The sequence below is a fragment of the Anolis carolinensis genome, unplaced genomic scaffold (genome assembly GCF_035594765.1).
Source record: "Anolis carolinensis isolate JA03-04 unplaced genomic scaffold, rAnoCar3.1.pri scaffold_10, whole genome shotgun sequence".
NCBI classification, from domain to species: domain Eukaryota; kingdom Metazoa; phylum Chordata; class Lepidosauria; order Squamata; family Dactyloidae; genus Anolis; species Anolis carolinensis.
Window position 1 is genome coordinate 12569400 of NW_026943821.1, and position 19595 is coordinate 12588994.

The 19595-nt window shown below is 41.0% G+C and overlaps 1 protein-coding gene across 3 annotated transcripts; it reads right to left on the reverse strand.

Moving 5' to 3' along the window:
• Positions 1 to 10284: 10284 nt before the first annotated feature.
• On the reverse strand, positions 10285 to 18953 carry LOC100553383 (phospholipase A2 inhibitor and Ly6/PLAUR domain-containing protein). Of its 3 annotated transcripts, none has more exons than XM_008113782.2 (7): positions 18571 to 18953; positions 18315 to 18348; positions 16935 to 17024; positions 16124 to 16240; positions 14977 to 15129; positions 12751 to 12891; positions 10285 to 11389 (listed from the first exon to the last, which is right to left on the reverse strand). In XM_008113782.2, the coding sequence occupies exons 3-7, from the start codon at positions 16981 to 16983 to the stop codon at positions 11253 to 11255; spliced, it is 597 nt and encodes a 198-aa protein (XP_008111989.2). In that variant the 5' UTR covers positions 16984 to 17024; positions 18315 to 18348; positions 18571 to 18953; the 3' UTR covers positions 10285 to 11252. The 3 variants fall into 3 exon arrangements, 2 of the variants coding, with proteins under 2 accessions (XP_008111989.2, XP_008111988.2); XM_008113781.2 differs by having other exon boundaries at positions 18315 to 18393; positions 18571 to 18952; XR_506699.2 differs by lacking the exons at positions 12751 to 12891; positions 14977 to 15129; positions 16124 to 16240 and having other exon boundaries at positions 18315 to 18393; positions 18571 to 18951.
• Between the last annotated feature and the right edge of the window lie 642 nt (positions 18954 to 19595).

Genomic DNA, 19595 nt, shown 5'->3' on the forward strand with positions numbered 1-19595 from the left:
TCCTCTGCGTTTGCAACATTTCTAGACGGTTTCTAAGTCTTTTGTTTTCCGGGTCTTTCTTCCAATTCTGTTCTGCCTCGCTTATTTTTCCCTCTATCTCTTTTTCTTTTGCTTTCTTCAACTTGTTTTTTCGTGCTGACTGTTGCAGAAAATAACCACGCATTACTACTTTCCCTGCGTCCCAGAGTGTTTGCTCTGTGATATCAGGTGTAGAGTTTAGTTCAAAGTATTCTGTTAGTAACTTTCTAAATTTTGTAATGTCCTCTGTCTTTTTGATTAAGTTTTCATCTAATCTCCATCTTTGGGTTTTCTTCCTATGATTTAATATCAACTCAATTGGGCAGTGATCTGAGGATGATCTGGGGAGAATTTTTATCGAATTTACTTTAGATGTTAGTGACTTTGATGTCCATGCCATATCTATTCTCGACCAGCATTTTTGTCTGGCTGAATAAAAAGTATAATCTTTTACTCCTTCATGGTGGACTCGCCATGTGTCTTGAAGGTCAAATTCCGTCTGAATGCTTTTTAACGACTGAGGTAGATTTCCAACTTTGCTTTCTTTATTCGATTTTGAGGTTTGGGTTCTGTCCTGCGCTCTGTCTGCAACAGCATTGAAATCCCCTAATATCATTAAACTGTCGAATTCTTGTTTCATCAGATGTCCTTTAAGTTCCCTCGCAAATTTTGATTTTGAATTATTTGGTGCGTATATACAGCATATTAATAATTTTTTATCTTGAATGTCTATTTGAACCCCTACCATTCTGCCCTCTTTGTCTTTAAATGCTAATTTTGAGGAGAGCCCTTCTTTGATGTAAATTGCTACTCCTCTCTTTTTCTCTTTTGCTGACGAGTAGTATTCTTTCCCAATCTCTGGTCTAATCAGGTAATTCCCGTGCTTTTGTGCAATATGAGATTCTTGTATGGCCACCACATCATAATTTCCTTTCTTGATTTTGTGAAATATTTTATTTCTTTTATTAGGTGAATTTATCCCGTTCACGTTGTTTGATAGGCATTTAAGTACTCTGTCCATCTAAGTTTTTTAGTGTTTGACGTGTGTCCTCTCCTCTCGAGTGCTTTGAGGTGCTTTCAGATGCCGTATCTTTCTGCGTGAAAAGTTGCTCCAGTTCCATGTCTAGTTCTAGGTTTGTTCTCTCTGGAGAGCCGGATCAACTATTATAAAATTTTTGGTTACACATCTACTTCTAGTAACTCACTGACCCAACTCACCTTGAGCGAACTCCACGACTAAAAATGGTGCACAACAGTCCTAGCAAAGATCAGGAAACTGAGTGACCCCTTGAATATGCTAACTTCCACTGAGACTTTCACCTCATTAAAGAGAGATTGCTAGCAATGGTCCATCAACAACTGCAGAGCTTGGCCAATAAATCTTGTTCACCAACAAATTTGGCAATTCCATTTACACGGGGAAGCCCAGCCTATTATATTGCAGCAGTCACCAATTCTACATATAGGAGAACCTATATGCTGGCTAGATTCAATATTATGCCATCCCTGTTACATAGATGAAGACTCTATGGTCTACCGAGCGACAAGAGGCTCTGTCTCTGCAGCTCAGGACTGCTGGATTCCATCCCACATATTCTTCTGCACTGCTCACTCTACCCGGAACTTAGACCAAGCTTGCTATTGCAAGTTATAGATTTTATGAAACATCAAACAGAGCCAGACAAAGTAATCATTTTTTTAAACTCCCAAGATTTTAACTGTTGCCTAACAATGGCAAGGTTTCTGAATGAAGTCTGCAAATTGAATGTATGACAAAAGTGAAGCTTTCTCTTGTATAATGTTTAGTGTATTTTACACTGCTTTTTATACTCCTATCTCTCCGATTAAAAGTTACATTCTCCCCCAAGTCTGTACCATCTGGTATGGGTAACACTAGAGAGGCATCGGAATGTTCGCCAATTAGTTGATCCTGTAATTCAACAATATCCGGCACCTGCAAGGCCATGGGGCCTGGGTCCGGAGCAGGAATGTCCTCGAATTCCACTGCCTCATCTGTTTCTAACTCCATCTCTCTATGAAACCTGTGCCATGATGGCTGAGTCACAACACTTGCTTTCCCAGCAGCACTTGCATGAGGCAGACATTGAGAAGTCTCTGAGTTCCTCTTGGTGCATGATGTGGGCTGAATTTTTCTCTCTCTCTGTTTCTCAGCCAATAAAAGGCATGTCCATGATCTGATTGGCTGATAATGGACACAACCAGCAACTACTATGCACAGAACCCCCTCTTGCAATTTGTCTTATTTTTAAAAATGTTATGGTAAACGCTTAAAATAATTCTAAAAAATCAGTAGATTGGTGAATTGTTCTGAAACTTGGCAGGCCTGCTGTTGTAAACGAGGTCTAAAACTGAGGTAGGTTTCATGCAATAGGCCTCAAAATGACTGAAGATTGAGCCTTTAAAGTTTCCCATTGTAGCCAATGGGCCAAATCTTTGCCAAATGAAAACAGCAACACTCCTCCTGATTTGAGTAATTTCCTGGTAAACAGAATGAGGGGTTAGCTGAAAATGGACCTTGAAATGGTATGCCTTTTGGTCGAATTGCACAAGCCTAGTAGCATGCATCACAGATTATATAACAGAAGTGTTTAAAGTAAGAGTCATCGTAGTGATGGGTGGATTAAAGTCAGTAAATGCATGCACGGGCACACACACACGGTAAACCTGAACTCATCAATTATGGAACCCAGAGATTCAAACTTCTGCATTTCAAATCTATTCCTCTACATGTAATGCCTTTACTAATACAAGATTCACACATTAGAGAAACACCTGAAAAAGAAGGAAAGGAAACAGATCCATACACGCCTGTACAGATGGGTACAATATTTGTTTTCTTCTCTTTCCTCCTTGCTATATACAACTGCAAAGCTCCTCCTGAATAGGATCAGGTGTTGTCATATACAGACACACCTGTTTCGACAGGCTTTTGAGTTCTGTTGTTGATGTTTTAAAAGGTGCTTTAGGATGTTTTTAAGATGTTTTTAAAGATGTTTTTAAGATGTTTTTTAAATTGTTGATTTTAGCTGGTTCTTGTAAGCCGCTCCGAGCCCTAGGGGAGTGGCGGCATATAAGTTTGAAAAATAAATAAATAAATAAATAAATAAAAAAAAATATATGTAGACTGTCTAAACCACAAGCTATCATTGGCAAACTTCAGTGCAGAATCATTTAAAAAGTGAGTAAAATATTTTCTATTTATGCACATACACTGATTCTTGCATGGAAAACATATTTCCCGAAATGGAAAATCAGACAAGCCATATTTCTGCCCAGGTTTCAGTCACTTTTAAAGAAAACATTCTGATTCCAATGTCAAAATATTCCAGTCCTTTTGAATAAATTGTATTTTCCCACTGAAATATCAAATTATGAACAGTGCTGAAAGATTTGTGGGCTCTCAGGGCAAGAAGAAAAATAACATATTTTAAAATTCAAATTGAGAAAAGATGTAAATCTTTACTGTTCCTTAGAACTGCAAGGATGAGGAAGAATCCCAGAAAAGCCTTCATGATATTGGGAAACATCCCAAGAGAAGCAAGGTCTGGCAGATCTGTAATGATAATGATATTGACATGTACAAGTGTAAATGTTCTACATTTATAAGCAAGCACAACCTGTTGGTTCTAGTTTCTTTCATACTTGGAGTAGCCCTAATAAAATCATTTGGACTTCTATTTGTCATTACTTACTTAAGCCCTTTGCATGTAATGCAATTCTAATTCTTATAGCGTTTTATAGTGTTTTCAGTGTTTTATTGTACAATGTTTTATGCTGATTTTATATTGGAAACCGCCCTGAGTATACAAATAAACTTTTACTTACTTACTTAATGTGGCCATGTCTGGGTAGGCGATCAAGCCTATACATTCCCATGCTTTCATTTTGATTATTACTGGACAATTGAATAAGTTATTCCAATAACTGTATAATGATATTAGTATGTTATCTACTATCTGAATTTGTTCAACAGGGCAGTCAACTGACCTGAGGTCAAAAAAGCTGTCAGAGATACGCAAGTATCTACATAAGTAAACTTTATAGCATGGTAAAAGTCTCATCCATACTCTGTATTTTCAGCTTCAGAGCCTCCTTGCCTGTAGTATATTTATGTAAAAACATTTCATTAAAAGATAACAGTTCTGGTATGATTAAGTGATATGGCAGCAGCATTGGATGGCGTACCATAGATTTCATCTATGGTGGAGGAGAAGAATGTTGGTCTCCTGCCATTTCCTCCATCTGCTAGCTGCAGGTGCTTCTCCCACCTACTTTTCCATCTCTACTTTTATCTATATTGAAAACAATTTGCCTTTTTGTACGTGTCTTGCAGTGACCTCTGGAATTATGGTGACCCCAGGAATTTCATAAGGTGTTCTTAGTCAAGGAACATTCAGAGGTGGTTTTATCAGTTCCTTCCTCTGAAATACATCCTAAAGAACCTGGGATTGATTGTTAGCAGGGCCGGTTCAAGGCTACATGCAACTACGCCGCCACAGGTGGCGCTGTTGTCCCAGGGGCGCCAGAGGCGCCTGTGTGTGTGCATGCGCACGCGCGCATCCCTGCCTCCTCCTTCCAGCCAGGGTTGCAATCAGGCCTAATTATAGTGCACTGCACAGCGCAGGCGATAGAAACCAACGTGCAGACACAGCACCATCGCCCAAAAGCGCCCTCCCTCTTCTCCCTCCCTCCTTCCTCTTTTACCTGCTCTCCCTTTCTGCCTTGCAGCCAGGCTTTGAGGCTGCGGAGGGGGCGGGGGAAGGGGCCTGAGGGCAAGCACCTCCCAGGAGACCACGCCCCCTGCTTCCGAAGGAGTGCCTTAGAAGTGCCCTTTGGCCCCGCCCCCTCCACAGCCCGCGCATAGCCCAATCAAGATGGCAGTTCCCATGGGTTGTCTGGCCATGTTCCAAAAGCATTCTCTCCTGACGTTTTGCCTGCATCTATGGCAGGCACTCTCAGTGGTTGCGAGGTCTGTTGGAAACAAAGCAAGTGGGGTTTATATATCTATGGAATGTTCAGGATGGGGAAAAGAACTCTTGTCTGAGGCACGTGTGAATGTTGCAAATGGCCACCATTATTAGCATTAAATATCCTTGCAGCTTCAAAGCCTGGCTGCTTTTTGCCTGGGGTAATCCTTTGTTGGGAGGTGTTAGCTTGCCCTGATTGAGGATTCCCCTGGCGCCCTCCCTCTTCATCCCTCCCTCCTTCTTCTCCCTCCTCTCCCTTTCTGGCCTTCTTCCTCTTTCCCCTCCCATCCTTCACTCTTTCCTTCCTTCCTCCCTCCTTCCTTCCTTCCTTCCTTCCTTCCTTCCTTCCTTCCTTCCTTCGTGCCTTCTTTCTTTCCTCCCTCCCTCCCTTCCTCCTTCCTTCCTCATCTCCCTCCCTCCCTCCTTCCTTCCTCACTAATGCTCAGAGCATGGGAAATAAGCAAGACGAACTCCAACTCTTAGCACAGCAGCACACATACGATGTCATAGGCATCACTGAAACCTGGTGGGATGACTCCCATCACTGGAATTTAACCATTGAGGGCTATAACCTCTTTCACAGAAATAGAACAAAGGGGAGAGGAGGGGGAGTAGCTTTATATGTCAAAAACAGTTACGTTGCAGAAGAAATGCAAGACTGTAATCCGGGAAACCAGCTTGAAAGCATCTGGATAAGAATCAAGGGAACCGGGACTCAAAAAGACCTTGTCATGGGTGTCTACTACAGACCTCCGAGTCAGGATGAAGGACTTGATGAAGCTTTCTGTCAACAGCTGACCAAACAGGCACAAAGAAGAGATATAGTAGTCATGGGTGATTTCAATTATCCCGATATCTGCTGGAAAACAAACTCGGCCAAGAGTACAAAGTCCAACAAATTCCTTACTTGCCTTGCAGACAATTTTATGGTCCAGAAGGTAGAAGAGGCAACAACGGGATCAGCAACTCTTGATCTAATCTTAACAAATGTGGAAGACCTGATCAATACAGTTGAAGTGGTTGGATCCTTAGGGGCAAGTGACCATGTGCTCCTGTAGTTTGCAATACAAAGGAATGCTGAAACTAAGACAAGTCAAACACGCATTCTGGACTTTAAGAGAGCTGACTTCCAAAAAATGAAGGAATTACTGAGCGGCATCCCATGGACGCCAATATTAAAAAACAAGAGAGTTAAGGATGGATGGGAGTTTTTCAAAAGTGAAATACTCAAGGCGCAAATGCAAACAGTGCCAACAAAGAAGAAAAATAAGACAAATGCAAAGAAGCCAGAATGGATGTCCAAAGAACTTCTAACTGAGCTAAACCTCAAAAGTGACATGCACAAGAAGTGGAAAAGGGGAGAAATCACCAAAGAAGAATTCAAACGTATAGCCAACACCTGTAGGGAAAAGGTTCGCAAGGCTAAAGCGCAAAATGAGCTCAGGCTTGCCAGGGACATAAAAAACAACAAAAAAGGTTTTTTTGCTTACGTTGGTAGAAAAAGGAAGAAAAAGGAGGCGATAGGGCCACTGCAAGGAGAAGATGGGGTGATGGTGACAGGGGATAGGGAAAAGGCAGAACTGCTTAATGCCTTCTTTGCCTCGGTCTTCTCACAAAAAGAAAGCCATCTTCAACCTCAGCAACATGGAATGGACGAAGGATTGGGGGAAATCCAACCCCAAATAGGGAAACAAGTTGTCCAGGAACACCTGGCCACTCTAAACGAATTCAAGTCGCCAGGGCCAGATCAGCTACATCCAAGAGTACTGAAGGAACTAGCGGAAGTTATTTCAGAACCACTAGCAATTATCTTCGAGAGTTCTTGGAGAACGGGAGAAGTCCCAGCAGATTGGAGGAGGGCGAATGTGGTCCCTATCTTCAAGAATGGAAAAAAGAACGACCCAAACAATTACCGTCCGGTCAGCCTCACATCGATACCAGGCAAGATTCTGGAAAAGATCATTAAGGAAGTGGTCTGCAAACACTTAGAAACAAATGCGGTCATTGCTAATAGTCAACACGGATTTACCAAAAACAAGCCATGCCAGATTAATCTGATCTCTTTTTTCGATAGAGTTACGAGTTGGGTCGATACAGGGAATGCCGTGGATGTAGCATACCTGGATTTCAGTAAGGCCTTCGACAAAGTCCCCCACGACCTTCTGGCAAACAAACTAGTAAAATGTGGGCTAGACAAAACTACGGTTAGGTGGATCTGTAATTGGCTAAGCGAACGAACCCAAAGGGTGCTCACCAATGCGTCGTCTTCATCATGGAAAGAAGTGACAAGTGGAGTGCCGCAGGGCTCTGTCCTGGGCCCGGTTCTGTTCAACATCTTTATTAACGACTTAGACGAAGGGTTAGAAGGCACAATCATCAAGTTTGCAGACGACACCAAACTCGGAGGGATAGCTAACACTCCAGAAGACAGGAGCAGAATTCAAAACGATCTTGACAGACTAGAGAGATGGGCCGAAACTAACAAAATGAAGTTCAACAGGGACAAATGCAAGATACTTCACTTCGGCAGAAAAAATGGAAATCAAAGATACAGAATGGGGGACGCCTGGCTTGACAGCAGTGTGTGCGAAAAAGACCTTGGAGTCCTCGTGGACAACAAGTTAAACATGAGCCTACAATGTGATGCTGCTGCTAAAAAAGCCAATGGGATTCTGGCCTGCATCAATAGGGGAATAGCGTCTAGATCCAGGGAAGTCATGCTCCTCCTCTATTCTGCCTTGGTCAGACCACACCTGGAATACTGTGTCCAATTATGGGCACCGCAGATGAAGGGAGATTTTGACAAGCTGGAAAGCGTCCAGAGGAGGGCGACTAAAATGATTAAGGGTCTGGAGAACAAGCCCTATGAGGAGCGGCTTAAAGAGCTGGGCATGTTTAGCCTGCAGAAGAGAAGGCTGAGAGGAGACATGATAGCCATGTACAAATACGTGAGGGGAAGTCATAGGGAGGAGGGAGCAAGCTTATTTTCTGCTGCCCTGCAGACTAGGACACGGAACAATGGCTTCAAACTACAGGAAAGGAGATTCCACCTGAACATCAGGAAGAACTTCCTCACTGTGAGGGCTGTTCGGCAGTGGAACTCTCTCCCCCGGACTGTGGTGGAGGCTTCTTCCTTGAAAGCTTTTAAGCAGAGGCTGGATGGCCATCTGTCGGGGGTGCTTTGAATGCGATTTCCTGCTTCTTAGCGGGGGGTTGGACTAGATGGCCCATGAGGTCTCTTTCAACTCTACTATTCTATGATTCTATGTTTCTATGATTCATCTCCTTTCTACTGCACGGACATTCATTGGCAGTTTTCCCAGTCTCTCTGGTGAGTTTATAGCTATGTTCCAGAAGCATTCTCTTCTGATGTTTTGCCTGCGTCTATGGCAGGCACTCTCAGTGGGTGTGAGGTCTGTTGGAAACAAAGCAAGTGGGGTTTATATATCTGTGGAATATTCAGGGTGGGGAAAGGAACTTGTCTGAAGCACGTGTGAATGTTGCAAATGGCCACCATTATTAGCATTAAATATCTATAATGCTACACCTGGTCTCTGGCACGTGTAATTACATAGTCCAAGAGGTGCCAATGCTTTGACTGGGGGTGCTTCCATGATGTCTTGAGCTTGTTTTTCTGGCAGAAGAGCATGTTGGCGATGACACCTCCGCATTTGATGAGAAGCAAGATGCCATTGAAGTTGCTGTTTCCGAACTCATCTTTTCCTATGATCCCTGGCCACAGGTCAGAGTCCCATCTGACTCTTGCATTAAAGTCCCCCAGGAGGATGATTTTGTCCTTCTTAGGTATCTCCGATAGGATGGTGTCCAGCTGACAATAAAAAATTTTCCTTTATGTCTTCGTCAGCATCTAGAGTTGGTGCATAGGCACATATGATGGTTGCCTGTTGGTTTTTGGCAAGGTTAATTCAGAGGGTTGAGAGTCGTTCATTGATGCCAGTGGGTGCCTCAGTCAGGTGCTTCACCAGGTCATTTCTGATAGCAAAGCCAACTCCGTTTATTCTTCGTTCTTTTTCAGGCAATCCCTTCCAGAAGAAGGTGTAGCCTCCTTTTTCTTCCTTCAGCTGTCCCTCTCCTGCTCTCCGGGTCTCCTGAAGGGCTGCTATGGCTATCAGTGGAATAATGCAAAAGGAAGCAAGGAAGTCTTGGGGCAAATGCAGTTCTTAGTCTCTGAAACAATCCCAAGACAAATAGCAGTCTTACTTCAGACAAAAAAACAGGAATAAATCCCTTCACCCCTTTGACTCTTATCCTCTGCTATTCCACCTCCCCCCCCCCCCCCCAGGCCTATTGTCTGGCTTGGGGTGCCTGTACTAGTCCAGCAGCCTCCCCCCTCGAGCCCTTCTTGTTAGTTCACCTTTTTGAATCTCTCTCTCTTTAAAAATTTCCTAAAAATCAGTGGATGACCCAAATGTTCTGAAACATAGGCGGCTTGCAGTGGTCTATGTGTCTTCCAAGAATGGCCATTTTTGTCCCGATAGCCATAAATAAGAGAAGGAGGAGCCTCGCCATATCCCCCATTGAAACTAATGGCCGGATCTTCCCAAAGCGAAAACAGAGCTTCTGGCTGTGGATCCGAAAAATTGCATCCCCCCTCGATTTCGGAACATCCTGAAGAACAGAATGGGAGCCCAGCCAAAAATTGGACTGAAAATGAGACAGGTTTTTCCCAAATTGCACTCCTACTGTCAGGATGCAAAAAGATCACCATTCTCCAAACTGACCTTTTTACATCCGACCAGAGCAAAGGGGGAAAAAGAACCGGATGAGGAAGACCATTTGGCTGGGAAGACTGATTTATAACCTGCTCTGGTTTTCAACCGTGGGAGAGGATAGTTGATGGGGAGGTGTGAATGGGGAAGAAGAAACGTGAGAGGGGGAGGGAAGAAGCAACTTGATATATAGGGGGGCTAGCGGAAGAGGGGCAGTATAAGCTTCAATAAAGTTTCCATGGCACCAGCTGTGTGAGCCTACCTTTGTGTCCTATACCTTCCAAGGACTGACACCTGCCATTTACTGTGATTCTGTGATATTCATGAGCCAGAGGTCCCTATTTGGGTCTTATCTGTATTTTTGTATATCCATGCAAGGTCCATGAACATGAATAGATCAGAGCAAAGAAGAGGTTCCCATAACATGCCCAGGAAGAGATAAAGATTGGGTTTGTGTGGTTTTTGAGAAGAGCTTTTCAATCATTTTCCAAACACATGAATTCTTTTTTTCTTTTGTTCCAGGTAAAAGAATGACAAACTTATTGAGCGTATTGCACAGTTTAATCAATAGAGATAGGCATTCAGAGAGCAAACCACCATTTCCAGCAATTCCTTCCCTTCAAATGCACATGTCTAGTCATAACTCATCACTTTTCGTACATAATAAATACATTTGCCTACTGCAACATCGGTTCAGTAATAAATTTTGAAGGTGACTACAAACTGAGCCCCCATGTACACTGCCATATAAAATCCAGGTCATCTGATTTGAACTGGATTATATGGCAGTCTAGACTCATAATCCAGTTCAAAGCAGATAAAGTGGATTATCTGCTTTGATAATCTGGATTATATAGCAGTGTAGATCTACACTGTCGTATAATCCAGATCATGAAACCAAATAATCCATATTATCTGATTTGAACAAGATTATATGAGTCTACACTGCCATATAATCCAGTTCAAAATAAATAATCTAGATTTTATATGGCAGTGTACATGGGACCTATGAGAAGCAACAAAAAGATTGTTACATACTATGATTACTTCAGCAAGACAAATTATGTACCATGATAAGAGAAAAACCATAAGCTTGTTTTAAGAAAGGCTAGGAAAGAACCATTGATTATTTTCTTCCATAAAAATAATTGAGGATATATTAATTGCAGATTTCAGAATTAGTAGTTCTGATGAATTAGTAGAAAGTGAGATATTCTATGAGAATTAGGAAGGTAGGGCAGGTACATATCATTGGTATTAAAATTGGTATTCAACTAATTTATTTTTCTTTTTTTATCGGTAATGTGTAATTTGTGTTTAAATCTGTTTTAGTATTTGTTTTAGTAATTTGTAGTGTGCATTAGTATTATTGTAGTTAACATTATGTGTACATATTACACATTGTTTTTTCAATTACTGTATGTGGAATTTAGTTATTAAAATAAAAATGTTGAAAATAACAAGTGGGCTGCAATATAAACTCCATGTCAGAGAACGGAGAAAAACAAGACAGATTTCATTTTTTCCTAACCGCGTAGGTACAATTCGATAGAGGATTTGAAGCATCACCATATTTAGTATATGATCCAGCCCGCTTGAAACAAAGCGCTCTAGTAACACAGCCTTTTTTGTAGTACGTCACCATAGTTCCACCTGGAGAAGAAAGCCAAGAAAAGAAAAAGGGAACACTGGATTCATAACCATTCTTCCCTTACATCACCAGAGATTTATAAAACTGCCTCTCTCTGAAAAGCAATAGTATTGGTTCACATCTCACATTGTACAGAAACTAAAAATAACCTATATGAACTATGGTGGAAAGCAAATGAAGATTTTGAATAAGGTCCAGCAACATCAAGAGTGGAGAATGAATGGAACTTTCCACTAGAATCCACTGAGGGATGGACTTTTTGAACTACTGTCAAAATTAGATTAATTCCTGAAATTACTTTCCAAAACAGTGTTTCTGGGAAATGCCCTTCTTGCTTTAGTGCAGAATGATGCCACCAAGAAGGTGTACAATTCTGCTTTAACACAAAGACGCCTTCTTATCTGGCCACCTTTATGCCTTAAAGCCATGGAAAAGTGGTAATTATGTTGGCAGTAGCCACTGGAGGCAGTAGGGTTGCAAAATGGGTAGAGTGAAGAAAGCCATTGGCCTTCCAATCATGTGTTACCAACTGGTGAATTGGGCCATAGCCATCATACAGGCCCATGCACATACATTCACACAGAATCAGTTGTATATACTGGGGTGCCTCAGAAAATGTGGCACCAGAGGAAGAAAGAACATCCAATGATAAGGAATAGGTCACTACACAATAAAACAAAAGGCAATTCAAAATGTCCTTTGTTGAAAGCTTACAAGGTTTACCTGTGAAACGAAACAACCAAATCTAGCAAGCTTTGTGTAAGTAAAGAAAAATGTTTTAACTTTTGCAGAGATCCAAAATGCACCTAGAGGTATCTTTTTCTTTCACCCCCTTGACATTTCTTAGTATTTCCACTTTGTTTCCATGAGAAACAAAGGATCAGATGTATAGATCTATTCTTTAAAACATACTGGTGAGGCAGGTTTATTGCTCTTCTTTATGTTTTTGCTTCTCGGAGCTTCTCATTAAGGGATTCTGGAGACAGCTGCTGTTTACTCTGCCTGTTGTAACAGGCATTAATGGTTAAGGCGGGATCAACAAGAAATGAATTCAATTCTTTCAAACTGGGCTTTATTGCATTGTTCATGGCAGACATGGTGTTGCGACAAAACATCTATGGACTTTCTTTCTCCAGCTGTCCTTCACTACCCCCCAAATGCCAGGTCCATAGAGGTCAAGGAAGAATGTGGGGCTCAAATAAGACAATGTAAAAAGAAGTTTCTTTTTTAACTGAGGCAGGCCTGCATAAAATGCACTAAGTCTGATATTCTCCATCATTTACCTCACAAATAACTTGCGTTAGATAGGTCCATTGTGTGATACCAGCTCATAGTCCTTGCAAATCTTAAAATTTGACATTACCTACTGGAATTGTTTGATATGTACTAATGCAGTAGATCTCCTTTCCAGAACAATCTACTTTGGCAGATCCACACAGAGAAAGTTGAGTGGCAAAACAGGCAGGACATTCCCTCCCATTGGGTTGGACGAACCCTGGTGAGACTGAAAGACAATAAAGGGAGTTAATCATCTGTGTAGGTGAAAATAGTATCTCTGATTTATCCCAACAAGGCAGGCGACATGAGCAATTAAACACCTACCCCAGTTTCCAAAATGAGATAAAAATCCTAACGATACCCATATAGATGGTATATTTCCAAATTGATTATGTGTACAGGATGGATGACAAAGTATATGCAGGATCATTAGAGTCTGCATCCACACATTATTTCACAAAGCTCTGGTCATTGCAAAACTTCAGAGGATATATAATTCACTCATGAAAATGCCAACAGCTATAGTCAGAACTGACAGGGGATGGATACACATCCAGCTCTTTTCATGTAGATCAGTGGTTCTCAGCCTCAGTTCCCCAGATGTTTTTGGCCTGCAACTCCCAGAAATCCCAACCAGTTTATCAGCTGTTAGGATTTCTGGGAGTTGAAAGCCAAAAACATCTGGGGACCCCCAGTTTGAAAATCACTGGTGTAGATAGACATGCAGCAAGAGGCACCTGGATGAAAAGCTTGTATGAAGAAGAGCTGTAGGCATCCTTCTGTTCTCTGCTGACACTAAAAAGGTGTGTCTGTGTGTGTATCGGGGAACAGAGGTTGCTCCACAATGACCCCGGATTAACAGAACTATGTAGAAGAGACTTATAGCCACAAACCAAGTCTAGCAGTTTTTGCTCCATAAGAAGCAATTGTTTTCCAACACCAATGGATTTAATGAACCCCCTATGAACCTGTGCAATCTCTTCATTCATCGGGCCAGGCCCTCCACTCGCTCCCACCTCCGTCACAAGCGCGGTTGATGGGGACGAGGGAGAGGGCCTTCTCCGTGGTGGCTCCCCGGCTCTGGAATTGGTCAGTAAGTAAATGGTAGCAATATATGGTGGAGCAAATGGAATTTGAAATTATGAATGTGAAACTAAATGTTGTAAAAACTAATGAAAATAGAACAAGAGAAATGGAAGAAAGATGGACAAGGGTAAAGAACTATATCATGAATCAATCTGGAGATCAAGCCATAAGAAATAAGATACAAATGTTATATAGTATATAGGATGAAAATGGATAAAGATAAAGATATAAAGATTGTCTCACAAAGAAATGAATATGTAAAAAAAAACAATCCTCGTGTTGGTGGTGGGAATTGTAAATGTTTTGTATGTCTATGGTATGTATTTTTTGTGTTTTTTAAAAATAAAAATTTGTAAAAAAAAAAAAAAAGATTTAGCTCCCCGGGGAAATTAGGCAAGCTACCACCTTGGCTGCATTTAGAAAGAGCCTTAAAACATGGCTCTTCACTCAGGCCTTTGAATAAGAGCCCCCATCTGTATGGTAAAATGTTGTTTTGGTTCCTCGTTCTGATTGGTTGCATCTTGCCTTGCCAATCTTCTGGTATAATCACAGGGTCTATCCCACTCCAAATTCTCTATGACTTTGGAGCACTTTATTAACTACCTCATGTCTACAAAACATACTTAGCGCACTTTCGCCCAGTTGTTTTTATGATTTTATCGCTGTATTTTAATATGCTTTTACCAATGTTTTTGCTAGTTCTATATTAATGTTTATTCCTTTTGCGTGGGGTTTGTTGTTGTTTGATGTATTTTATGTTCCTCACTGTATATGTTTGGGCTTTCGCCCCATGTAAGCCACCCCGAATCCCTTCGGGGAGATGGAGGCGGGGTATAAGAATAAAGATTATTATTATTATTATTAATGAGCCTTTCAAGGCCATGTAACATCAGTCACTTGGCCTTGTGAGTCATAATAGTACATCTCACACCAGAAGCGACTTGTGGTTTTTCAGGTCGCTCCTGACACACATAAAAAATTTGCAAAATCTTCCCCACCATCTGCTCCTCTGAATGGTAGTTCAATCTCAGTGTTGCTTGTCATCAGAAAAAGAGATCTTTGAAAGAGATCTTCATGGGACTCTATCTAAAGCAGTGGTTTGAACTACACAGCCCTTCTTTCTTTGCTCAGCTGCTGATTCCAGTGCCCCTGAAAACTGTTGCCCAACCATTTCTGGGGGGTACTATTCCAGACAAAAAGAAAAGTCAACTTCCAGAATACTTACATCGAGGAGGAGACTTCTTGCAGGCCTCCCCTATACAACAGAAGACACTTGACCGTTCATATCTCCCTCGACCCATATTCAGAGATTGCACAGGTGTGTCACAATTATATCGGCGCTCACAGGTTTTTACTGTTCTCAGTCTAGGTTTCCCCCCTGCAAATAAGCAATTCACTTACTCAAACTAGGGAAATATAAATTCTTACTGATCCATGTCAATTTCAAACAAAAATCTCGTTCCATGTATCTCTTATTTGTCCAGCTAAGTCCCTCTGCCCTCAAGCAGCAAATTATGCATTGTATAGCGGATTGATTATGATAAATGGAAGCTCTTACATGTGCCCATGATCCAGAGTCACTTGCAGAACAATAACATGCCACTCAGGTTTGCAAAACAAAAATACAGGAACTTTACTAATTCCAAGAGATTTAAAAAAAAACCAAAAAAAAAAAAAAACCAACCAGTGGTATTTACAATGGTCCCTCTGATCACTCTGCTTCAGAGAAGAATACAATCTTGATTCTTCACCCTCTTTTCTCAGCAGCAAACAGGCCTCAAAATAGCAAGGCCTATCTAAAATACACTGCTCTCTTTATCAGCAGGACTCAGTCAGCACTGAAAACATGTCCAAACAGGTTCTGCAGCAGCAGAATAGAAACAGTATCAAATCAATACCCAGATCTTTGCAGGCTCAGCCAATCGGCTTCATGCACTTCATTTTCCAGTTAACACACACAGCACAGTGCCTTTGCAAACCATGACACATTGTACTTAATTCCCCAAAAAACACCACCATGTGAGGTAGGTCATATCAGGAATCTACAGCTAGAGCCTTGTGACTCCATAAGGCTCCCCTTCCTCCCAACCTGGCCACGACAGCAGGTTTCAGGTGTTTCAAAGCTGCGTGGAGGGGAGGAGGAAGGGCATATGCAGGTGAAGAATACTTGCCTTCAACATTAAACAAAAGAACATTCACAAGCAACTACACTTTACTAATCCTGTAGCCAACTACACTCGCTGATTCTGTTGTGGTTCTGTTACCAGTATTTCCAGTATTATTAAATAATTCCTCTTGCTTTACTCTTTTACAGGGTCCTAAATATTTCATTGAAATATCAGGAAATTAATTTATTTGAGCAAAAGACTCACAATTTGTGCTTTCAACTAATACTACAGCACAGGTCTGAAGTTGAGCTTTACAGGTCTCATTCTGTCCTGAACACTTAAGGCCGTCCCTGTTACATACTTCACAAATCAGAGACTCGCCTGAAAAAGAAGGAAAGGAAACAAATCTATATCCACCTGTGCAGATATGTGCAACTGTTTTATTCTGCATGGTCTTTGCAGAAAGTAAAGACTTTCTGTTTATATTTCACATTTCAATATTAATGTTAAAAATACATAGTATGATTTTACATAGGATTTGTGCTACATTCGAACAGTAAAGACAAATATCCCTTAAGTAAAATAAACATTAAATATTAAATAACCAAAAAAATAAAATAAGATGTAAACACTGGGAATCTGGGAACCTGCTATTGCAACACATCCAATGAAGTGGTTTAAAACCAATATAAAAAAGATTACAACAGAGATCTTCCTCAATAGGGTTAGGTGTTGCCATATCTATTGACTATGTAAACCACAAGCTATAACTGGCAATCTTAAAAGTGAGTAAAATCTTTTTTATTAATGCACAAACACCTGTTCATGCATGAAAAACATATTTCCTGCGGGGGAAAAAACGGAAAAAATACAATACTTCTGCCCATTAAGTTTTAGAGAAAATGTTCTGATTTCAATGCCAAAATATTACTGCCAGTAATTTTGCATGAATTATAATGTCTAGTTGAAACATCAAATTCAGAATAGTGCTGAAATTTTTGTGGACTACTGAGGCAGGAAGAAAAATGACTATTTTTTTTCAAGTAGAGAAAAGGTACAAATCCCTTATCTTTACCACTCCATAGAACTGCAAAGATGAGGAGGAATCCTGGAAAAGTCTTCATGATGATAGGAAACGTCTTAGGGGAATCGAGGTGAGAAGGATCTGTGATAATATTGATATTAAACAGCAAATTGAACATATATAAGTCAAATACAAGTTTTAAAGTTTACAAGCAAGCACAATCCATTGGTTCTAGATTCCATTGGTACCAGATTTCTTTCATTCTTGGAGTCAACCTATTAAAATCATTAGGAGGACTTACTTTCTTAAGCCCTTTACATGTAATGTGGGCAAGTCTAAATATGCAATCAAGTCTATAAATGCACATGCTTTCAGTAGGAGTGTGTGGCGCAATGGGTTAAATCCTTGTGCTGACAAGAGTGTTCAAATCTGGGGAGAGTGGATGAGCTCTCTCTGTCAGCTCCAGCTCCCCATGTGGGGACATGAGAGCAGCCTCCCACAGAATGATAAAACATCAAACATCCAGGCATCCCGTGCAACGTCCTTGCAAATGGCCAATTCTCTCACATCAGAAGTGATTCTCAAGTCGTCCTGACACGAAAAAAGTAGGAGTGTGATTTTTAATGACTGAATAAGTTACAGTCTTCCCGTACTACTTTGCGGATCATTTTTTGCGGACTTGCTGTTTTACGTTTTTTTAATAAACACTAAAGTAATAGTAGAAATCATAAAATAATATTATAAATCCCTTTCTTTACTTCCTTCCTAAGGAGAAGCCTAAGGAAGGAAGAAAGGAAGGAAGGAAGGAAGGAAGGAAGGAAGGAAGGAGAAGCCGAAGGGAGAGAAAAGGAGGCTGAAGCAGCTTTGTCTTCACCTCACAAGGCAGCAGCGGCGGCGGGAGCTACTTGCCAGTGAGATTGTAAACCACACAAATATAGTATCCCTACTTCATGGATTTTCACTTTTCGCGGGTGGTCCTGGAACGTAACCCCCACGATAAGTGAGGGAACACTGTATTCCAAAAAGTAAACAGTGTCTTCAGTTTTCTCTCCCCTCTGAATTTGTTCAGCAGGCAGTCAATTGACCTGAGTCAAAGGAATCTGCCAGAGCTGGGATCATGACAATGCTCCTTCTACTTAAGTACACTCTAATGCATGGGAAAACTGTCAATCTTGGCTCCAAAGCCACCTTATCTGCAGCATATTTATTTTAAAACATTTCATTAAAAAAAACACAGTGCCATTGTTTTAAGTGACATGGTACCATGATTAGGGGAATGCCACAGTTCTCATCTATGGTGGAGGGAAAGAGTGTTTGGTCTTTCCCCCTTACATTCACCGGCTTCCTGCAGATACATCTCCCACCAACTTTTTCCTCTCCACTCGTATATATAGTAACATCAAGGGGGTGGGGATTTTATCCAAAACAAACCTTTTCAGTTGAATCAGTCCAGCAGTCGATCAGTCTAGAAGTTGAAAGAAGCTGCCTTGAATTGAGTCACAACAACGTTCTATAAAACCAAATAAAATTCATGACACTGGGGAGGACACAATGAGACTCTCCAACTTAGAATTTTTTTATTGGGTATGAACTCCCCCTTTCCCCCCCAACTCCCAAGTCCATTTTGCATCCCAGATCCCAAAATAAACTCTGAAACACCAAATACCTTATATCTTCATTGACTTACTGTTTAAATTTCTGGAAATGTTCATGCGTTTACACATCTAACCGCTCTCAGAGTGCGGGAGGAGCAAAGGAACAGACACCTCACCACTTGGGGCCAATTCCAGTCCTCTGTAATGCAGATATCTCAGCCCACCTGTAACCAAGGATTAGAGAGTGCCAGGTGCTCTCCAGCTGGAGTCTCAAAGGAATCAGGAAAGTCCCAATGACCAATCACAGCTTATCTGAGAAATCACATACTTTGACTATTGCAATCAATTTGATGTATTTTACAGTTTCTATGGAAATATTTTGAAGTGATAAAAGGTTTTTTTTAATGGAAATAAAGCTAATGCAAGGAAGAGACCATAATTCCTTTAATTAAACTTTAATGAAGCCAATCAACTAAAAACAGGTCTATAAGGAAATTACAAATGATTAAACCTGGAGGATGTGATTGTAAGCAGTAAAAAAGTGGAATTGGGATAGAACAAGGGCATATTAGATTCTGCCATGATGAAATCTCCATTTTTAAAAAAGCAGAAAGGAAATGAACCAAAATTAATCAAGTTATAACTCACACACATATACTCATAGTGTTGGAAATGATCCTCAGCACAACCCAAGACTCTTCAATTCTAATATATTGTGAATAATCTCCAGGGTGTTTGTTGTACCCAATTGAGTGAGGCACAGGGCCAATTGTGTGAAATATCGGATTTCAACCTGACCTCCCCCAAAGCATAACCCAGTCCCTCTGGAGAAGACTAAGTCTGTATAGTGCTGTGATAGCAAAGTGCGGTTGCTAAAAGTATCAAACCAGGATAGAAAACTGGCTCATATGCATACTTACCATACAGTGCTACCACAATAATGTCTCTAGCAATAGGAAAAAAAAATGAAAAAGTGCAGCCCATGAGCATTGTCATAAACCTGAAACTGGTCCACGGATCTGTCACAGTTGTTCATCCCTGGTCATTACAATGGGTAGACAATGGGTGCCCACGAGCAATGGGGAGGAATCATGATAAGTGATCACTCATGGCCAGG